Below are 21,091 nucleotides of genomic sequence, written 5' to 3'. Positions count from 1 at the left end.
GGATTGAGATTGTTTTATTTTGACTGTTCCCATCATCTTACTTTTATAGAATTTTTTTTTTATTTTTTTTTTCGGAAATGAGTGCATCCTCAATTCTCAGTGTGGGCCTCTCACTACCCATCACCAATATCCACTACAGCTGTTAATTATCCTTGCAAGCGTGTGTTTCAAATGGGGATGCGTGTAGCTTTATGTTTTCTCGCAGTGTGATGTGGCAAACAAGGCAATGCGAGTCAGGGTTTTAGCCAATATCCAGATTCATTCTTTCAGACGAACAACTCTGTCAACTCTAGGAAAGTCTTTGTATGTCAAAAGATCCGTTGCACCTGTCTTGATAAGAATTTCTCAAAACCCCAAAACACACGTACACATGAGAAAGTTACCCTTTTATTGAGATACTGCAGCAATATCCCAAAGCTTTATTAAACGATCACATATGTGACAAACCCAACTGGTAGAACACGCCGACACATTTCTGTGTGATGGCCAGCACGACGGCGATGATGGAGAAGGGTGGTGAAATGTTTAAAGGGCGTGAGGAAGGATGCAAAGTTGGGAGGAGGAGAAAAAAAATTAGCAGAAGAGGATTAAGGATCAGCAAAGGGAGCTTATATCACTTTTGCTGCAACCCCACTTGCAGCAGGCATTGGACAGCCCCACCACCACGTCCCGGCCCTTCCTGTCCGCGCTCCGCAGGGCCTCCAGCACTTCTTCTGAGATCGGTGAGCGTCCGGAACGACCAAATCCAGAAGCTGCATCCATCGCTGCTCCCTTCCAACCTTGGGGCTCCGAGGGAAGTTGCTCGTTGCTCAATTGAGTGATCGTATTTGTGTTCCATGGGTCGAAAGCCTCCTCACCGGCGACGCCTGATACAAGAAATAGGACGGAAACGTTTTGATATTGCAGTGAACATAAGAAGAAAAATTGCTTCATAGACCCAATCAAACTACATTTCCTTTGATTTCCCGGGTATATGCACCGGCTTTGCAAAGACGCAGTCAGACAAATATACACAGACACCAAAAGGACAGCAAAGTCTCACCAGAATCCCCCACGTTTCTCCTCCAGCGAGAGCCTCCGCAGGTGAAGATGACGGCTCTGATGAACTCCCTTCCACACAGCTTCACCCCGTAGAAGGACGGGTGGCCCTCGTTTGACTGCACGCTGCCCACCAGAGTGATCAACAGACCCACAGTCAATACAACGGCCTTCCACATGATAAAAGTGATGTAGACAAGAGTAAATAATGACGGGAAGCTTTGAATGTGACAGTCCTGTGGTTAAAAGGCAAATGATCCGATGAGTGCTGCTAGAATGGCTGCAACGTGCTTTTCTTCTCGGTTTGATCTGTTTCGTGTTTGTGTTGTGCCTTCTTATATAGTGAACCCTGGCCCAAAATGGCCATGATGCCCCCTCCACTCTTCCCCACAACCAGAGATAAGACAGGAGACCTTTCGGGCAACAATGCCCAGAGAAAGTGAAGAGTTCTGATAAATGATGTGCTTGTCGTTTGAGGTGATGTCAGAGGAGTTTCGCGGCAATCCAATCACCTGTGACCTTTCTTTGGCCTTTCTGGCCTTGCATCAGTTTGGTTTCCTCCAAGTGTCACCATCGTACTGTCGTGTTATCTGCTTTGGCACCAGATGGAGATCTCTATCTCTTCGACTTATATGCAACTACACATGCTCACAAACAAATACTCAAACACACACACACACACACACACACACACACACATGCGATACTTGAGGCATTGTTTTCATGGGTCAGGTAACACTGACCTATTACATTACAGTACACACTACAATGGTTGAACCTTAAATTAGAGCTGTCACAATTATTTGGGCAGATCACAATCTTTTTGTAAAACTGATTCAAGTCATGTGTTTCTATGCAAATCTCAAGGGAACTTTAAACCAATGTTAGAAATGCTGTAATACTGGGGAAAAACAGGGGAAAAATAAATGGAGTAATAAATAAAATGTGAATTAAGTGCATTTCCATTATTTGGGTTGAGACAAATGAACTGTCTTATTTTATGTTCACTGTCCATAATTGGCTCTTCTACAACAGGGAATGTGCAGTTTGACGGTTGCTATGGGTTGCTATGGACTCCGGGCGCCAATTTTGGAGGATCACATCCATTAAGTTGCATAGAGAAATAGCTAAAATAAACGAAATGTACAAAAATTGAGAAAGGACAGGGGAAAAAGAAGGGTCGAGGTTGCACACAAGATGGTTGCAAAATTTTCTGCGGCGGTTTTTCCACCAAAACAAGACCTCCAAGCCGTGTTTAAACTAAAAAAAATTTGCCGTCCGCGGTCAACGCGAGTGATCCCCCAAATATGACGGCTCGCTCCAGCAACGCGACATCAGCTTTACATTCCCCATAAGTGGACATGTATTTTTTACTGTAATCACAATACTGTTCAGACCTTTTCTATGTCGGTGTGTTGCCCCTCTCAGGCAACGCAGATCCGCACCTGTCTCATGTTGTGACTGCAGTACGAGGCATTGGTAATAAGCTTTTTGAAGATCATTTAGTACCATTACTTCAAATAAAAGGGAATGGTCTTTATGTGCGTGTGCGTGTGTGTGTGTGAGAGAGAGAGAGAGAGAGAGAGCGAGAGAGAGCGAGATTTATAAAAGTTGCTGGTTCATAGAGACCCATTCTCCTTTGTGGTCAAAACTAGCCGGATCATCAACATGGGTTACAAAGCGTTTATGGACATAAACAAAAACATGAATTGGAAGATTTCATGACGTTTATTTGAGATTATGCACAATAAGTACTAAACTGAACAAAATAGCTAAACTAATTTCTACCTAACTAAATGAACTGATTCCTAAGACGTAATGCAGTTAGTAAATAGAACAAAATAAAATACAATAAGACTCGAAAAGGTAATAGTGAGTGGGGGTACAAAACAGAAATAAAGGGAATAGACTTGTGTATATGGGATAGGCTATTTGTAGACGAAGATTTGTAGATGAAGACGTCAGTATTCTGTATAGAAGTTCATGAGCCCAAATGAGGCAAAGGCACGTGGCCCCACGCTCAAACAAGTATGTCAACAAGTCTGTTCGGGAAGATAACCACCAAAATTCGGGTCAAATCTGTCCGACATAATACAGGGCTTAAGTCACACGTTGGAGCGCTTCTCCCACCGCCGCTGTCCGAAAGAAACGTTGCTCGGCAAAAATGACGGACAGGAGCAGCCGACCAATCAGCGACCGCTTACTCCGCCGACTTCCATGACCACCTCCGCGGCGCTCCAATCGGCTGCGGGCGGAGGGGGCGGGGTCAAGGCGGGTGGGTAGCAACAGTTGCCCCGGTGAAGACCAGGCGCCATAGTCACGGTAGTCCTGGCGACGAGAACCAGGCAACGGGAGTCAACAACAACCCAAAATCGTCAAGGGAGAGAGAGCGAGAACCCCCCCCCCCCAAAAAAAAAACAAACAAACAAAAAAAACAAAACTTTTGAACGACAAACAAGGAACGCCGCGTGGGAAACTTGAAGTAAAGTACGTTTATTTTATTTTTCTGGCATTAACCGTAACGAGGCTGATTTTTTCACGCGGACGTACCGCGGGGGGGACGTTGAGAGCGGCGGCGGAAAGTGTCGGCGAGCCGCCGCCGCCGCTCCTCCGCGGGCGGTTGTTATGGCGATGTCACATGTTTGATAAGCGCACAAAATGGCGGTTGTGCTGTAAAGCGAAATCGCGTACTTTTCTCACCTCACCGTTAACAATGACAAAGGTTTTTGTTGTTGTTGTTGTTTATTTTTTTAATATCCGACACGGTTCTCGCCGAAAGCGACGTTTTTTTAAACGCTGTTTCCAAGCCGCGTGGCCTCGCTGCGAGTTGGACTTGTTGATTTGACAACTCCACTGACAGTAGAGCACAGATGCCGTTTCAACGTTGAAAAAACACGGGGGGGGCCGCACCCAAAGGCGACCGTGCCTCCACTCGTCTTAAAATATATATATATATTTTTTTTTTTGCCTCGCGTCGTTGTGGGTTTTTTTTTGTGGGGAAAAAAAGAAAAGCAAAACAAAAGAAAAAGTTTTCCGGACTGACACTGAGTGAATCCAAAGTGCCAGGTCACGCGAACGTCGTCTTTGTCGCCACCGCGGTGGAGCGTCGGATTGTGGGCGTGGTCTGCGCGATGGGCGGGGCTTGTGTGACGATTGACGTTTGATCCGCTCGACGCGAAACTTGTCATATACGCCACACACAAAAAGTTAGGGACATTTGGCTTTCGGGTGAAATTTATGGAAAACGTGAAAAGTTCACGCTACAGTGATACGTCATGAAAGTAGGGCATTTAAGTAGAAGCAGGCAATGGTGATTTCCTCATCTCAAACAATTTATTGAAACAAAAGCCAACAACAGTGGTGGGTTTACCACAACAAAAGATGTCTCAATAACTTGTCATGTGCCCTCGAGCATCGATTACAGCTTGACAACCACGTCTCATGCTGTTCACAAGTCGACTTATTGTCTGCTGAGGCGTGGCCCCCCACTCTTCTTGAAGGGCGGCCCTCTGGTTCTGGGGTACAGAGTTACGAGCCTCTACACGGCGACTCAGCTGATCCCATAGGTTTCCATTTGAGGTGCCCCAGTCTCCAGCAGCCGTTCCCTAATGATGCCACCTCCATGAGCTGGAGCATTGTCGTCCATGAAGATGAAATGAGGCCTGTGTTGTTCATGCAGGGGCACAATGACTGGATTAATGATGTTGTTCAGGTAGTATGGGCTTGTCACTGTACCATTCACAAAGTGTAGGGCAGTTCTGTATTGACCAGACACACCTGCCCACACTGTAACACCACCACCACCAAAGGCTCGTCTGGTGACAACAGTGGCTGATGCATAGCGCTCTCCTTGACGTCTCCAACATCGTTGGCGGCCATCATTTCTGCTGAACGTGAATCGACTTTCATCAGAGAACAGCACTGAGGCCACTGGTCCCTCGTCCAGTGTAAATGCTCCCTGGCCCGTGCAAGACGATGATGCCTGTGCCTGGTGGTGTGGTCAGGTACCCTTGCAGGTCGTCAAGCACGCAGACCATGCTGATGTAAACGGTTTCGAATGGTCTGACGTCTCCCTTAAATGTGCCTGGAGTTGAGTGGCATTCATCATCCAGTTCTGCAGGGCACTGTTCACAATGAAGCGCTCATCAGTGTGGGATGTGGCCAAAGGACGTCCACTTCTATGCCTTTCTGTGACTCTTCCAGTCTCTCTGTATCTCGGTTGCAACCTGCTGATGACACTCTGTGACACTCCAAGCTCAGTGGCCACTTCCGTCTGAGAACATCCTGTTTGAAACCTCGCAATGGCGAGGTACTGTTGATCAGTTGTTAGATGTCGTCTTGGTCTCCTGATGTCAAAATGTGAACAGCATGATGAAGAGGACTGTTTACATACCAATTCTAATTGAACCAAGAAATGTATTGGTCGATTCATGGATCAAACACCTGTTGTGAATTTTTCCGTTCAAGTTCAAGAGATTATTTTTGTCACAGCTCCTTGTTAGAGAACAGCAAGTTGTGCAAAAAGTACTGACACATTGAACAGTTGGACATGTGCATTCAAAAGTTTAGAGAAGGTCAAATTAAGTTCACCTGTAAAGGTTATAGTGCATTTTAGGTTCATCCTGAAATTTCACCCAAAAGCCGAATAACCCTACTTTTTGTGAGAAGTGTAGATGAACTTCTGCATTTCCAGATAAACACTTTTCTTTTTTGTAGTTTCACTAAATCATAGATATAGGCTGAAGATTTGTTGTATATTCTCAAAATGTTCTATTTTTAGTAAATGTTTTAGTTTTTTGTTTTTTTTAATGTATATTGACAATTTGTCCATTTCTATTGTTAATGTTTAGGTTTGTTGCATATTACCAATTTAATTAATATTTTTTATTCTTGTTAATTTCATTCTTATTTCCTATTGTTTTGGCGTGTGAAAGTATTTCTATATATTTCGCTATCCAAGCAACTGTCTCATTTTATTGTGTTCTTGATAGCCTATGAAAACCCGTGGTGCCAAATATAGTTTAACGATAGACTTTGGGGCTTGTCGTGTTTTTGTTCCATTCTTCCAAAAAGCAATGTTCCCAGGCTGCTTCTCATTAATATTTATGTTTAATTGGTATCAGTATCAGAGTGGATGCAGTCTCTTTACTTTTCCACCATCACATTTGTCTTACCAGCCAATAATTTAACACGGCACAGTAAAACCTTTTGGATTCACTGACTCTGAGTGCCTATGTACTGGAGAGTACACTGGTGGTAAATAATTCTGCCACACACAGCCTGATTTTTGTTTACTCATTGCAAATATCAGGATGAGATCTATATTTTTAGTTCTTCTGCAGACAAAATCTGAAACAAGCAGCTTTACAACACAGTTCCATGCTGCATTTGATCGATCGACTGAAAGAGTGTCACCGAAATTAGCTGAGGATTTTGAGTCAATTTGTTTGTGAATGGTGGTGAATTAATCTTGAAGAGCTACTTCGCGCTCCACATCCTCTCTGTGGCTTTTTGATGTTGTTACCAATCAACGATTACAAAAAGCAAAATGGTCTTGTTTTTTTCTCTCCTCAGTGTTCTCTGTTCCGCTATTGAGATGTACTTCCCATTTTTCTTACCAGAGTGGAGGCACTGAGCATCGGTTGCTATGGCAACTTCCGGATACTCTGAGGACCTTCAGCTTCAACAGGCCAACACGGTAACCATGGGGACTCCCGGCGCCGCAGCCACGCCCTCAGCCTCTAAGCCTGCGCACTTCCTGCCTAAGATCTCGCCAACCTCTGTGCCTCTTGCATCCTCCCAACAATCGGCCGCTGCCTCGAAATCCAGACAAGAGGCACTTTGTTCCCAAGCTGCCCCCACGCTGCCCCCGGGCCACAAGGCGGTGCTCCTGACCACGCCCACCCAGCAGTACATCGCCACGGAGATCCAGAAGAACAGCGGCCCGGGTAGTTCGCCTCAATACATTATTGTCACAGTTACAGGTGAGAAATGATTCACAGCTCAAGGTGTGTCATCCCAAACCACAGTTTCCCTTGTGGTTTGGGATGACCGGGTCCGTTCTACTGAGCGATGACAAATTCTAGTTTATAGGAACATACTTAGAGGTCAGTGTAGTCTTGGATGTAGCTATTCTGCTTTCTGATACCAGCCCAATATCAGGCTGAAATAGGATGTTGTTACTGGGTATTGGACATCTTTGTTCAATCAAATGACGAGATCAGATTGGCGCTCCAATAAATAATAAAGGTGAATTTATTCCAATATGCAGTACAGTGGCACTGACATATTTTACTTTATTTATCACTAGCTAGCTCGCCTGCAGTCTCGAAGCTTGTTTGTGCGTTGCTAAGCAATGCATTTGTTTTCTAATAGGATACTGAGGAAGCTGTGTAGCTGGCGGAGCCAAATAAGCAACAAAATAATCAAGTGTCTCAAATTAGAATTCCTTAATATATAAAGCCTTATTTATAGTCCTGTTTTCTAAAAGTGCTGTTACGCTGTGTATCAAGCCGAGATTATATTTGGCACTGGACCTCTGACCTTGTGGCTATAACTGAATTGCAGACACAGATTTGCCGATAAACAGTACAACAACACTCCCTCTGGTGTGATGTTACTTATGCATCGATCAGTCACAACATTAAAACCACTGACAGGTGAAGTGAATAACATTTCTCATCTTGTTCCAATGGCACCTGTCAAGGGGTGGGATATATTAGGCAGCAAGTGAACAGTCAGTTCTTGGAGTTGATGTGTTGGAAGCAGGAAAAATGGGCAAGCGTAAGGATCTGAGCCACTTTGACAAGGACCAAATTGTGATGGCTAGACGACTGGGTCAGAGCATCTCCACAACGGCAGGTCTTGTGGGGTGTTCCCATTATGCAGTGGTTTGTACCTACCAATAGTGGTCCAAGGAAGGACAATCGGTGAACCGGCAACGATGGGCTCCCAAGGCTCAGGGCTCAACATTACATTCTAATGAACCCAAGCTAAGGGTCTAGTTCTACCGTGTGCCGTAAAAATAATGAGTTGGATCGGTGCTTAGTGTTTGCAGATATCTATGGTTTAAGACAAAATCACACATTAATTGCCCAAAAAGAAGGAAATTAGGCCCTTGTATTTGTATAGAAAAGGTAGCATTGCTCACAAGCAACAAAATGCTCTCTACCGATATTTTTTGTACGGATGGGATTGGCTTTCTACGCAATCGCGTTACTGAACCGACTGATACGTAGCTCTGTTAGTTAAATTTAGTTTGTCTATTTCTGATTTGATAGGCAACACATTTTGAAGAAAAAACTCGTCAAATGGACTTGGTTGCTAGGCTCTGGAGTACCTGATGTGGAAATGTTCATGACCATCCTCAGCGCCGTGGCACTGTTCTGCTGTTATCGTAATAAGGAACTGCATGAGGGAGAATGGAGTGTATGGTTATGCCATATGTTTTTTTTTTTTAAGTTGGTGAAATAATGTCTTGAATCTTGATCTTGAATCTTTAATTGTCAGGAAGTTCTTGGCAACATCATGAATGAGTCAGTATTCAGGTTAACCAAAGCGGTCTGTTTATCTCTGTTTAACTGTTTGTCTCCACTAACTCGGCCCTTCTAAAATGTTGACATTTTACCGTCCTAGAATTAAAAAAAACACCTCAAAATGTAATCAAGAGATAGCTCCTCTTATGATTGAAATTTGATGCTCCATCCTCTCTGAGTCAGCTGCTATTCTAAATGACATTATGAAACGTGGATGTGAATTTCCCCTCATCTGGAGCCCGTCCGTACGTTTATTTTCGGGAGCTCTATTCGTAGAGCTTTTTGCTGCCTAGTGTCAAGTAACAGTGCTGCACTCTCACCCAGAGAGAGGGAGACCCGGGTTACTCATTTAGGTGCTGGGAACTTTTAAGTCTGTGTACTAGGTAGGCAACACATTTTGGGGTGAAACATCAATCCGGCATCTTGATTTAAATGTCTTTGCATGATTGTCAGAGATGATGACAGTGTTTGATGTCTCCGACAGACATGGCGTTTAAAAATAATGCCAGATATTTTACTGAATTTTTAGCAGTATTGAAAGGGATATGGAGCAGTTATGCATTACGCCAGACGCACAAAGCAGAGTAGGAATTATCCGAAATAGAAACACATTTCACATTTCAGAGAATTGCTTTATCAACTGCTGGTTATTATTCATTATTGAAACAAATAGATTCTCAGCATGACAACGAAAGCATTATGGTGATAGTTTAAATTCCAAAGCAGGGAAGCTTTCACTTGTCCACTTAGATTACAGATGACAATATTTATATTTTGGGGCTTATTTATTTGAACTCAAATCAGCATATCCAACTTTAAAGGAAGGAATCTCTGTATGTATGTCCTTCAATTATCTCGACAACCGCTCATCCGATCTACTTCAACTTCACACTTGGCGGGTGTATCGCTGGGGACCCAAGGACGTGCAGTCTCGAATTTGGTGCAATTTGGACACGCGACACGGGTGATATTAATAAACATTGAACAAACAAGCGAACGGCGAGCCGCTCTGCTCTGTGCAGCAGCGGGGTGGGGCTTCAGGGCTCTGCGACTGGGTCACTTACAGCCGCAGTGCAGCCGCCCACCCCTACAGTGCAGGAGGGGCGTGCGGCTGGGCAACACCCCAATTTGGCGCCAGAATACCAGGGCCCGAATCGCCCAAGACCAAGTGTTATTATTGGTTTTGTTTGGGGAAATGGTGAACGGAGGGACCACACAGTGACGGGCCAAAGCAAGCGCAACTGAGGAAATATATTGAGAAAAACCGATCCCTGTTTTGATATCCATCCGATACTTTTGTTACCGATCCGCCCGCCCCTACAATGCAACCTGTTCCCAACAGGCGTGTTCTGAACGGGCACAGTGCCAGTTTTTTTTATTTTTTTTTTTATTTTTTTTCAAATAAGAATGAATGAATACACAAACAGTTTAATTTAGCCTGCCATCATTTAACCATGGGGAGCTACTTCCAAGCTATTTTCACCATTTCTCTAATGATGCGAATGGTATTTTGATGTGAGGTTTCAGCCCCATGTAGCCCAGATAAATGGATTGATTAAAGCAACAATGTGATTGAAAAGAAAAGATGAACTCGCCGACCAAGGGAAGGGAAGGATGAAAAAAGGGAAAATGGGGAACCTTATTATCTCTGGGGTGGAATGAAGTGAGTTATTATCCATTTTGTCCTCTCCTCTGCCATCCCTTATCCCCCACTTCCCCCTCTCATCTGATCTGTGTTTACATGATGGAGGGATCACTTTATCCATCTGGGGAGATTAGCTGTCCAAGGCCTTTTCCTACCTGCAGGATATAAGGAAGGATGGAGGGAGAGATGGAGAGTCTATTTTGTTTCTCTCTCTCTCTCCATCCCTCCCTCTCTCTCTCGCTCTCCGTCTTCAGAACTAGCCCCTGAAATGTTCTATAGTGGCGTTTATTACGGTTTGGGTGACGTGTATCGTGAGTACTGGGAGCTGTGGGGTTTTTTCGGTTTTATGGATGTAATTTCTTTGACGACTTGTCAATGAAATTCCCTCTCTCTTTTTTCTCTTCTCCCTCCTCGATCTCTCCCTCTATTTACCAGAGGGCTCTGTCCATTCCAACGACAGTCTGTCCAACTCCAGCCCTCCTGCCGCTGGGGTCCCTACTCAGGTGGTGCAACAGGTGACCTCGCAGGTAAGTTACGCATGCACACACACACACACACACACACTAGGCTTGGGCGATCATGCAAAATTCCAATCAACGATCTTATCGGGGACACGTGCATGCGTGCGGTGGGGTTTGTGGCACATCAAATGTAATGTAATGTGGCAAATGCGGTCTCTCCGTTCCAGAAGTGCAGTATTTATTATTTATAAGTAAAGTATTTACACAAAAACATCCAGTTTTTACCAAATTAAGTCCCATGGCAACGGAAAGCAACGGGGAGACGAGTGTCCCGACAGTGGGGGTGCACTGTTTTTTTGGAACAGTACGGAGTAAGGACTTGGACAGTCCCTTAACTCAGTTGTGTTTAAAAATGTAGTTGCATACATGTAGGAAACAAGCGAAAATAAATAGATGTAAAATAAAACGACAGGCACGGGAGCCTGCGCGCACTGCTGTCTGGAGGAGGGGGGGGACAAGCTCCGCTCCAATTCTCTGAGTTAGGTTTACATTTTTCGTTTTCCATACAAATAAGAAACACCGGAAACAAAATAAATCAAAATCTTTCTCTATGAGATTATATTATATGTTGCTGTATTATTATCACAAGATCTGCATACAGAGCGGCAGGTACATGCAGGGGTGGGCTGGGCTGGGGGGGGCTGCAGATCACGGGCACCTCACTCCTGTGTCTGCTCCCAGGCGGCAAAATGCCTAGAACCAGAGATGGGGGTCCGTGTGCCTTTTTTAATTTATTTTTTATTTTTTTGTAATTAATTAATTTATTTAATTTTTTTTAAATTTTATTTTATTTAATTAATTTATTTATCTAGTTATTTATTTATTTATTTTTAGCACCTGCCCCTGTCAAGGGGACCTTAGATCCAGAGTAGTTTATCAACAGTGCCGGGCGGAGAGGGCGAGAGCCTCCTCTCTCTCTCTCTCTCTCTCTCTCTCTCTCTCTCTCTCTCTCTCTCTCTCTCTCTCTCTCTCTCTCTCTCTCTCTCTCTCTCTCTCTCTCTCTCTCCCGCTCCAATTTCAGAACACGGTAAACTGCACGTACACCTTTTCAATGCTTGTATTTTTCCTGGTGGATTAAAAAATAAAAAAATAAAAAAATAAAACGTCTGTCATCAATCTCAATCGCGATCGATGGAGTCAATTGCCAATAGACTATTTAATCATAAATCGGCCCAAGCCTAACACACGCACACACACACACACACACACACACACACACGCACGCACACACACATGCACACACACACGCATATGCACATACACCAGACCTCGAGTCGTTCGTTTTGATTCAGTTGGTTCAACGCACGGTGAGCGAAGGAGGACCCCCAGTGAACCAGAGCGAGAGGAGTCGGACATTTATTATTATAAAAAAAAAAATGTTTGGTAATGGCAAGTACTATATACATATATTTGAAAGGTATATTTGCGAAAGAGACTTTAATTTGAAGTTTGAAGTGGACATTTCCATGTTAGTTTTAGGAGGATACAACATATAACTAAGGGAGAGTTACAGGTTGAATTGCACTGAAACTTGGTGACAGTCCCATTTTATTGGAACTCAGGGGCAGTTTCATGTTCTATTATTGTTTCATAGTGAATAATCAACGATAATAAACAGTGTCAAAATCAGCAATCCCACTATTGTGGTAACTGAAAATTGCAGTGGTAGTCCATATGTGCAGCAGACCGGAATCTGCAGGTCAAAAAAAAAAAAAAATCAGAATCAGCCAAGAAAATTGCACTTGGTGCATCTCTAGTTGATAAACATGGTCATTAACTTTACGAGATGATGCTTTTCAATGAGATCAATTACTATATATAGTTAGTCGACCTAGCTCGCATACGATGTGATTATCGTTGTAACGAGGCGGCTACAGTGTGAATAACTGATGGAATCATTTAGCTGCAGTGACTCAAACGCCACGGAGACTCCCTGTTACATTGTGGTGTTCAAAATATTTTCCCAAGGTTGCCAGGTCTGACACACACAACACAACACAACACAACACAACACAACACACACACACACACACACACACACACACACACACACACACACACACACACACACACACACACACCTTTAAGTTCTGATCCCCTATTTGAAGTCATAAAGGAAGGTTGTTTTTTCTGTATCCTGTTCGCTGTCCTCGGCAGGGGCAGGGCCAGCGTCCAGCCCGTGCACGTTATTCAAGATGTAAAAACGCATGTTTCCCAGGGAATCCACGCGGGTTGAAGGATCCTGACCACGTCGGGTTTTCACTCATCAGACGTTTTTGAGGAAAGACAGGGAGGTGGAGGCTCCCTGAACCCTTCAAGTTTTCTCTCTTGGTCCTATCTTTTTTTTTTTTAAGTATCTGTTGCTTTCGTCTGGCACTGTAATGATCATCAACAAGAAATGAATGGTGAGGCAATAAGCTTCATGTGTGTTGCTTATCTCTGAATATCCTTTTCCACAAATCAGGTGTTTTTCTATGGATTAGAATCACATTCTGAGGTCAAAAATGAACCTATTTTCATGTTGAAACGCTATCTGCGTGAAGTACGAGCGAACGTCATGTAGCTGAGCTGATGGCTGTCACTGCTGTATTTTATGCGGCGAAAGCGATGGAAATACAACACGTACATTCACCAAAGTTGATTGGTGCGCCAAGCCGCCTGATCTTGAGGTGTTCCAGGATGGTTCCGAGGCCGGGGCTCGACGCCCACGCCCCCCCACGCCGATCGCCCGCTCGTTACACGTTACGCTTTGTGTTTCCATCAGTGGACGGAGCTGGAATCGGCACCGGGAAGTCCCGAAAGAATAAAACGACAGCGATGCGTCAGTGACGACGTGCGTCTACGTCACGCGTATGTAAGACAGTTGTCATCATTTCCGTAGGTAAAAGGACCCACGGTCTCGGCCGTGCCCTCTCTCCCGATGGAGGATTTCGATTGGTTTGAGTTTGTCTGATTTCTTTCTTGCCACCCTGTTCATTCATGTACGTGAGCAGCCGTTACAGCTGCGTAGGGAGTACCATTGTCATTACCAGCTCCCCGCTGTTGGTTTGTCGACGTATCAATAGACAAGTTCTAACGTTAGGGAGAAAAAAAAAAAAGGTTGGTTTTATTTTGATATTCCCAATGCGGCTGGTGACTGAAAAAGGACAATGCTCTCGAGCTCGTCTCATCCCAAGCGAGTATTTTCAACAATGGCGTCTGTGCGCGTGATGAGAAACCAATTGTCGAACAATCACGGCCTCATTCCTCACAGTACGGTTACGACACAGGGGCCGAAAATCCAGGAGCAGGAACGGTTCACAACTGTTCCACGCCGAACCGGGCGTAGTGGAACTGCGACCGTAACCGTTACCAACTGCGCTGGGAACCATTCGGCCCGACCACAGAGAAGGGGTTTTACTCAGTTCCACATCCCTGCACTAAGCAATAGGGATGATGGGGACTAGGAATATATGGCGATTTATACACATTTCTGATTGGTCTGAAGTGAAATGCTAATGCTCTTGGATAAAAGGCCCTGCTATTGGTATGTGACTGGCCAATTTATGTTACGTAATTAATTCTAAAAACTGGACATTTCCATATGAGAAGTTGCATCGAGTTATTACATTCAACATGATTTGTTTATATTCCAACCATTGACACAGATATATAAATAGATACTCTCAACCCCTTCTTTTACATTACATTACATTTAGCAGACGCTTTTCTCCAAAGCGACTTACAATTATTCAAACACCGATGGACGCAGCCATTAGGAGCAATTAGGGGTTAAGTGTCTTGCTCAAGGACACTACAGCGTGCTAGCAGGAGGAGCCTGGGATCGAACCAGCAACCTTTAGATTACTAGACCATTTTTTTCACACAAAATGATGGCGAGTGGTATTGTGGTTTCATTGTGGTATTGATAGCATCCTTACCATCCACACTGTGGGGAGAGTTATTTTTGGAAAAAGAGAGGCCAGGGAAAATGGATTCTGTTGCAGCTCCATGTGGGTGCAACGTCCTCCTCAGATCCCCTTCTGTGATTTGTCAAGGTGGACCACGTGTACTCTGGCCAGGTCCAGTATGTGGATGGAGCAGGAGACTCCAGCTTCACCACAAGCACCATGTGAGTACACACACACACACACACACACACACACACACACACACACACACACACACACACACACACACACACACACACACACTTATACCGTTTTTACACCAAAATTAACGGGTTTCCTCTGTTTTTTTTAAACCCGGGTAAAGCTGCCAAAAATAGGCGAATGACACCTTACCCATTGCCAGGAGAAATTCTGTTTTATTCTGGTGCACGTTGGAACACGTTGGAAAAGGGGCGTGTCACGGTTCCAGTGTGACTCAAGCTGATTCTGAGCTGATAAACCTGTGTCTATTGCCGGGTCACTTGACCAGGCACTGAAACCCGGGTTTTACCTTTCCCACTGATGACAAATGCCGGATGTTAATGGGTGTTACCGGGTTTTTGGTTGCAGCGGTGAAGGGGTATTACGGTTGTATAGATGGGATCAGATATTGATGAGATCGCTCACGATGCGATTCTATATCGATATACTGACATTTTATACATCATGAGAATTGCTACTAACTTTTCACTTTACCATCTGATGTACATTGCAAAATTATTTCACATAACAAATTCAGTCCAAGACAGAAATTAATTAGTCGGTTACAAAACATCCAAGTAAACAATCAATATTACAAATTTCAAATGGATTCAGAAATCCTATCCTCTATATAAATCCTCTCCCCCTCCAGACGATCCAGCAGCTACCCGTACTCCGACTCGCCCCTGTTCTCCCAGACGCCCCCCACCTCCACGGCCTCTTACTATGAAACCACGGCCGCCTCTGAGTCAGAGGTTAGCAGGTCCGCCACCTTGCAGCCCCTCTCAGTTTCCGTGGCGACGGGAGAAGCCAGCGGGGGCTATGCCATTCAGGGAAGCTACATGCTGGGCGGTGGAGGAGGAGGACAGAGTTACTCCAACCCCAATTCCCGAGCTCCCCCCGCTACTGTGAGTAGCCGCGTCTCTGAGAATCATCCGACTTAAGATGAGTGGGGATGAAAAATAATGTCATCGTCCGTCCGTCCCCCCCAGGTCCAGTGGCTGTGTGAGAACTACGAGGGGGCGGAGGGCGTGAGTCTGCCTCGCTGCACACTCTACTGCCACTACCTGCTGCACTGCCAGGAGCAGAAGCTGGAGCCGGTCAACGCCGCCTCCTTCGGAAAGCTCATCAGATCCGTGTTCCTGGGCCTGCGCACACGCAGACTGGGGACCAGGTACACCTTCACACATGCAGAACACCAGAGTATAATAATAATAATAATAATAATAATAATAATAATAATAATAATACATTTTATTTATATAACACCTATTATACATGAAATGCAGCTCAAAGTGCTTCATGTACAAAAAGCATAAAAGGTACGACAAAAAAGTGAAAACAGTTGCATGCAAAGAGGATGAAAGGTGAGAAGTGCTTCGAATTATTTTTATATTTTTTGGAGGGTGTTTGTACGCCGTTGCATCCAAGACGGAGGTAATCTGCAAGTGGGATCATAAAAGACCACCAAGAACCACTGACAGCAACTCCATCCTTTGGATGACCACAGCTTTTCTTTTATACATATACTGTATGGCCGCCACCATACTTACCCCTCAGTGGACCACACCTTACTGCTCTTAGAGGGAAGTTCAATAGATGATGAGATGATCAAATTCAATAGATGATGTGCACAGAAACACTGCAAAGCATAAAAAAAGACAAGATGATGCAAGTAAATAAAATAAAAAACACTGTGTGTGTGTGTGTGTGTGTGTGTGTGTGTGTGTGTGTGTGTGTGTGTGTGTGTGTGTGTGTGTGTGTGTGTGTGTGTGTGTGTGTGTGTGTGTGTGTGTGTGTGTGTGTGTGTGTGCGCGTGTTCCAGGGGGAACTCTAAGTACCACTACTACGGCCTGAGGATCAAGTCGGGCTCTCCTCTGCTGCGGCTGATGGACGAGCAGCAGCACCTCGCCATGCGGCAGCAGCCGTTCGCACAGAAGCATCGGTGGGAAGCCGCGCTTCAATTCACGCCGACCTCCTCCGTTGTTTTCTTTTGTTCCTCTTCCTTTCTCTCTCCGTTTGCCGCTCCTAAACGGAGGGCCGCTCTGTCGCACAGGTTAAAGCTGGTGCAGAAGTCGGAGGGAATGACCAACGGGACGTCCAGGGCGGCTCAGCAGCAGTCGGGAGGGATCTGCGATATCTCGTCCCAGGTGCAGCAGTACCAGCAGTTCCTGGGTACAAGACCTCAGCGCCGCCCCTTTCTTCCCAATCTACAGACTTGTGGTTCCGATGGATCTGTCTTTCACTTTCTCATTGAGGACAATTGCAAAAATCAGGATTGAAACCACTAACCCTAAATTGCGCTGTAAATGTACTTTGATAATTTCACGCGACCGCTGTTTTTTAAGGCGGTCCGTCCTGATAGAATTTAATTTCCGGCGTGTTGACGGTTCTCCGGTGAGGTGCTGCGACACAGGATTATTTACATGCGATGTTTCAATGTTTGATCGCAGCTCGACAGGAGAAGCGGTAGCGTCATTGAAACGACGCAGGTTTTTTTTTTTTGTTTTTGTCTTTCCGAACGCTGAAGCTCTCTTGTGTTGCACGCCATTCCAGAGGCCTCACGGCAGCTTCCGGTCTTCGCGGACCTGGGCCTGGACCTGCGGGGCCACGTTCTCCCCGACGGGATTCTCCCCGAGCACCTCCAAGTCTTTCAGACCCTCTACCGAGAGCACTGCGAGGTGGGGCGATGCGAAAGCAGCTCATTGCCGATCTCCGTCAAGAGATCTCTGTCACGTCCGTGGCTGCTTGCTGGGAAAGCGCTCGCTGCCCCCTATTTCTTTTTCCTGTTGCTAGGCGACTATTACAAAGCATTAAAGAAAAAAAAAACACCCAGGCGGAAATGCTCTGTGTTCTTTATTATTCTCGGGAATATGACGCCGACAAGAATAACGGAGCCCCGTTCTGTTCGCAGGCAATTTTGGACGTCATGGTGAACCTGCAGTTCACCCTGGTCGAGACGTTGTGGAAATCCTTCTGGAGGTTCAGCCAGTGCAGCGACGCACAGTCCCTCAGCCTGTGAGACACGCACGAGACGTGTACCCTCGCTTATTGCTGTAAATACCGGTGTGTGTGTGTGTGCGTGTGTGATTTTTATGTGTGGGTCCTTCCAGGCACAATGAATCGGAGAAGCGGCTGCCGAAGTCGTGCTTGGTGGTGCTGTGTAAGTACGAGCCCGTGCTGCTCTGGACCAGGGAGTGCGACAACGTTCTGTACCAGACTTTGGTGGAGATCCTCATCCCCGAGGTGCTGAGACCCATCCCCAGTACGTCCCGAGCACACGCCACACATGCGCCCGTCGTGGAGGGTCATTGCTGTGCATGTGTATGCGGCGTCTTGTTATTTCAGTATATGTGTTTGAAATCTGGTACGACCGCTCTGTCCGTCTGTCCGTCGTATACAGGTGCCTTGACTCAGGCAATCCGTAACTTTGCCAAGAGCCTGGAGAGCTGGCTCACCAACGCTATGATGAACATACCAGAGGAGATGGTCCGCATAAAGGTGTGTGTGTGTGTGTGTGTGTGTGTGTGTGTGTGTGTGCGTGTGTGCGTGTGTGCGTGCGTGCGTGCGTGCGTGCGTGCGTCCGCATTTAATCATGATATCCCATGCTGTACGGCTGGATCTCTGCTTTGACCTCCACCCTCCTCCTCCTCCTTTCAGGTGGTGTGTGTTTGCGCCTTCTCCCAGACGCTGCGGCGCTACACCAGCCTGAACCACCTGGCCCAGGCCGCTCGCGCCGTCCTCCAGAACTCCACCCAGATCACCCAGATGCTCTCCGACCTCAACCGGGTCGACTTCACCAATGTTCAGGTCCGGGGGAGAAAAGCCATCCCTCTCGATCTCCGTGCCAGGCCGCACAAAGTTCTGGGTCGAGGTTCTGACTCCTCCTCCTCCTCCTCTGCAGGAGCAGGCGTCCTGGGTGTGTCGCTGCGAGGACCAGGTGGTCCAGCGTCTGGAGCAGAACTTCAAGATGACGCTGCAGCAGCAGAGCTCCCTGGAGCAGTGGGCCGTCTGGCTGGACGACGTGGTCTCCCAGGTCCTGAAGCCGTACCAGCACAGCGCCGCCGCTCTGCCCAAGGCCGCCAAGCTCTTCCTGCTCAACTGGTCCTTCTACAGGTGAGCCGGAGGAACCCAAGAGTGGGATCATTCATAGTATCATTTTTTTTGTTTGTTTTTTTCTATATATATTTTTTTTCTACATTTTGTTTTTGTAATGTGATTTTTTTTTTTTTTTTTTTTTATCATTTTGGTGAAATAGGTCAACTATTATATTATAGTTTCGTACCATTTTGTATATTTTACTTCACTGGATTAGGGTTGTGATGATAACCACGGTCATGAGGCATCACTACGGGTTGTGCTCATTACCGTCATCACCGCAAACAATAGTGTGTGTGTGTGTGTGTGTGTGTGTGTGTGTGTATACATATATGCATGTGTTGTAGTGTGGCGTGACAAATAAAGATTCTTCTTCATATGATTCTTCTTCATATTTTTTATCGTCATTGACTTTCTTCCATCCTATGTTGGGACGCTCCATTAAACATACAGGGGGGGGGTTTCTAGGGCTGTAGGGTTGTCAGTTGAATCGGATTCGGCTGTGCAATGCGAGCGAAGCACACAGGTTTTTTATTTTATCCCTCCAAAGAAAAGTTTCATATTGTCACAGCCCTACACAGTTCAGTTAGTGGTGATGGCTGAACGTTCTGCCTCTCGCTCCCCAGCTCCATGGTGATCAGGGACCTGACTCTGCGCAGCGCAGCCAGTTTCGGCTCCTTCCACCTGATCCGCTTGCTCTACGACGAGTACATGTACTACCTGATAGAGCACCGAGTGGCCCGGGCCAAAGGAGAGACACCCATCGCTGTCATGGCAGAGGCATGCGCGTGCACACACACACACACACACACACCCACATACATATGCACACACATGCATATTTGTGATCCGCTCTCCTTACCATCCGACAGTTCTCCAGCGGCGGGAAGGGCCGGAGCTCTCTGGATTTGGAGAAAGGTAACCATCCCCGCTTTCGACAGCTTGACCGGTTGCGGCGGACCTCGCCCGCCGCGACTCTTGCGCTGACCTGGCGTTGTGTTTCTCTCAGAGGAGGAAGAGGAGGAGGAGGAGGAGGAGGAGGAAAGCGAAGAGGACAGCGTGGAGCTTCTGCTGCGGTCCAGGTCGGCCGCCGTCCCCGAAGAGGAGGCTCAGGAGGAGCCGCTGGAGCGTCCCGCCAAGATGGCCCGCGCCAACCCCCCGGCGCTGTTCACGTCCGCACACACCGGCTAGGATGCCAGCCACGCCGGCTCAGAAACACACGCCCGAAACGAAACACGTACACGCAATGTTGCTTTTGAATTGTTTGCCATACGTTCATCACGTCATTGGATCTGAGACCACTCTGCTTCCTCACCCTCTCCCATCAGAATGTATTTGTAACCGTCGGTACAGGTACTCCTCACTTAACCACCGAGTTCCGTTCCTAGGACCAGGTCGTTGAGCGAATTGGTCGATAAGTGAGGACCCGTGTAACTTCCCGGTAAGGGAGAGTGGCCATTGCGAACGCTAGCGTAGTGACTCACCGAGACTGAGAATTGTGATGCGTGATGAGATGCTTGGCGCTGAGACGCCGCGGTATACAGACCGGTCAGAGAGCTGGTCGTAAGTCCGAACAGTCGTTAAGTGAGGAGTACCCGTATGTGCTTTTTTTTGGGGGGGGGGCGGTGTCTCTCTACAAAGCACCTGAACCATGCCTATCTTCTCATGCTCCCTGTGCCTTCCTTGTCAGTCCACTTGCTTTTTCCTGATAAAAAATAGTAATAGTTGGGGTTTTTAGCTGTGACCACTGGGCTCATTGCCATCGACAGACCAGAAGCCCCCATGACACAATGTACTTTGAACTGACATTGCTTTTAAAGCAATACTTATGCACATAAACTGGACTTTATATATTCTATTGCTGCTTGGTTATGTCAAGCCTCTGCACAGTGGCAGTATTGCTAGTAAGACTGCTATGTTACCATATGAATATTATCACCCGCCATGTGTGAACACCATATTTTATGCTGTTTTTATATCATGAATGACTTTGAATTTTTGGCCAAATAACATATTGGTGCCTTTTTTTTTTTTTTTTTTTTAAGTAATTTTTTCCTTTTTCCAATCCATTCACACTTCAAATATCACGTAGGCAGTACACAAAAACACATACAAAAAAAACCA

General features: G+C 46.0%; 2 protein-coding genes across 2 annotated transcripts; one reads left to right on the top strand and one right to left on the bottom strand.

Moving 5' to 3' along the window:
• Positions 1-594: 594 nt before the first annotated feature.
• Positions 595-1,217, bottom strand: rln3b (relaxin 3b; the record flags this gene model as incomplete). The annotated part of the gene is made up of 2 exons (XM_079999651.1): positions 595-866; positions 1,043-1,217. 2 exons carry the CDS (start codon positions 1,215-1,217, stop codon positions 595-597), a joined length of 447 nt encoding a protein of 148 aa, XP_079855777.1.
• Positions 1,218-3,494: 2,277 nt separating this feature from the next.
• On the top strand, positions 3,495-20,158 carry rfx1b (regulatory factor X, 1b (influences HLA class II expression); the record flags this gene model as incomplete). The annotated part of the gene is made up of 16 exons (XM_079999405.1): positions 3,495-3,525; positions 6,613-7,022; positions 10,654-10,745; positions 14,777-14,850; positions 15,522-15,777; positions 15,862-16,043; positions 16,695-16,814; positions 16,926-17,044; positions 17,426-17,550; positions 17,784-17,887; positions 17,983-18,134; positions 18,273-18,370; positions 18,530-18,679; positions 18,774-18,985; positions 19,594-19,885; positions 19,979-20,158. The coding sequence occupies exons 2-16, from the start codon at positions 6,686-6,688 to the stop codon at positions 20,156-20,158; spliced, it is 2,493 nt and encodes an 830-aa protein (XP_079855531.1). The 5' UTR covers positions 3,495-3,525; positions 6,613-6,685.
• Positions 20,159-21,091: the final 933 nt, after the last annotated feature.

The sequence above is a fragment of the Zeus faber genome (assembly GCF_960531495.2).
Source record: "Zeus faber genome assembly, chromosome: 4".
In the NCBI taxonomy this organism is placed as follows: Eukaryota; Metazoa; Chordata; class Actinopteri; order Zeiformes; family Zeidae; genus Zeus; species Zeus faber.
Note: the sequence above shows the minus strand (reverse complement) of the source record. Positions and strands in the feature narration are given on the sequence as shown.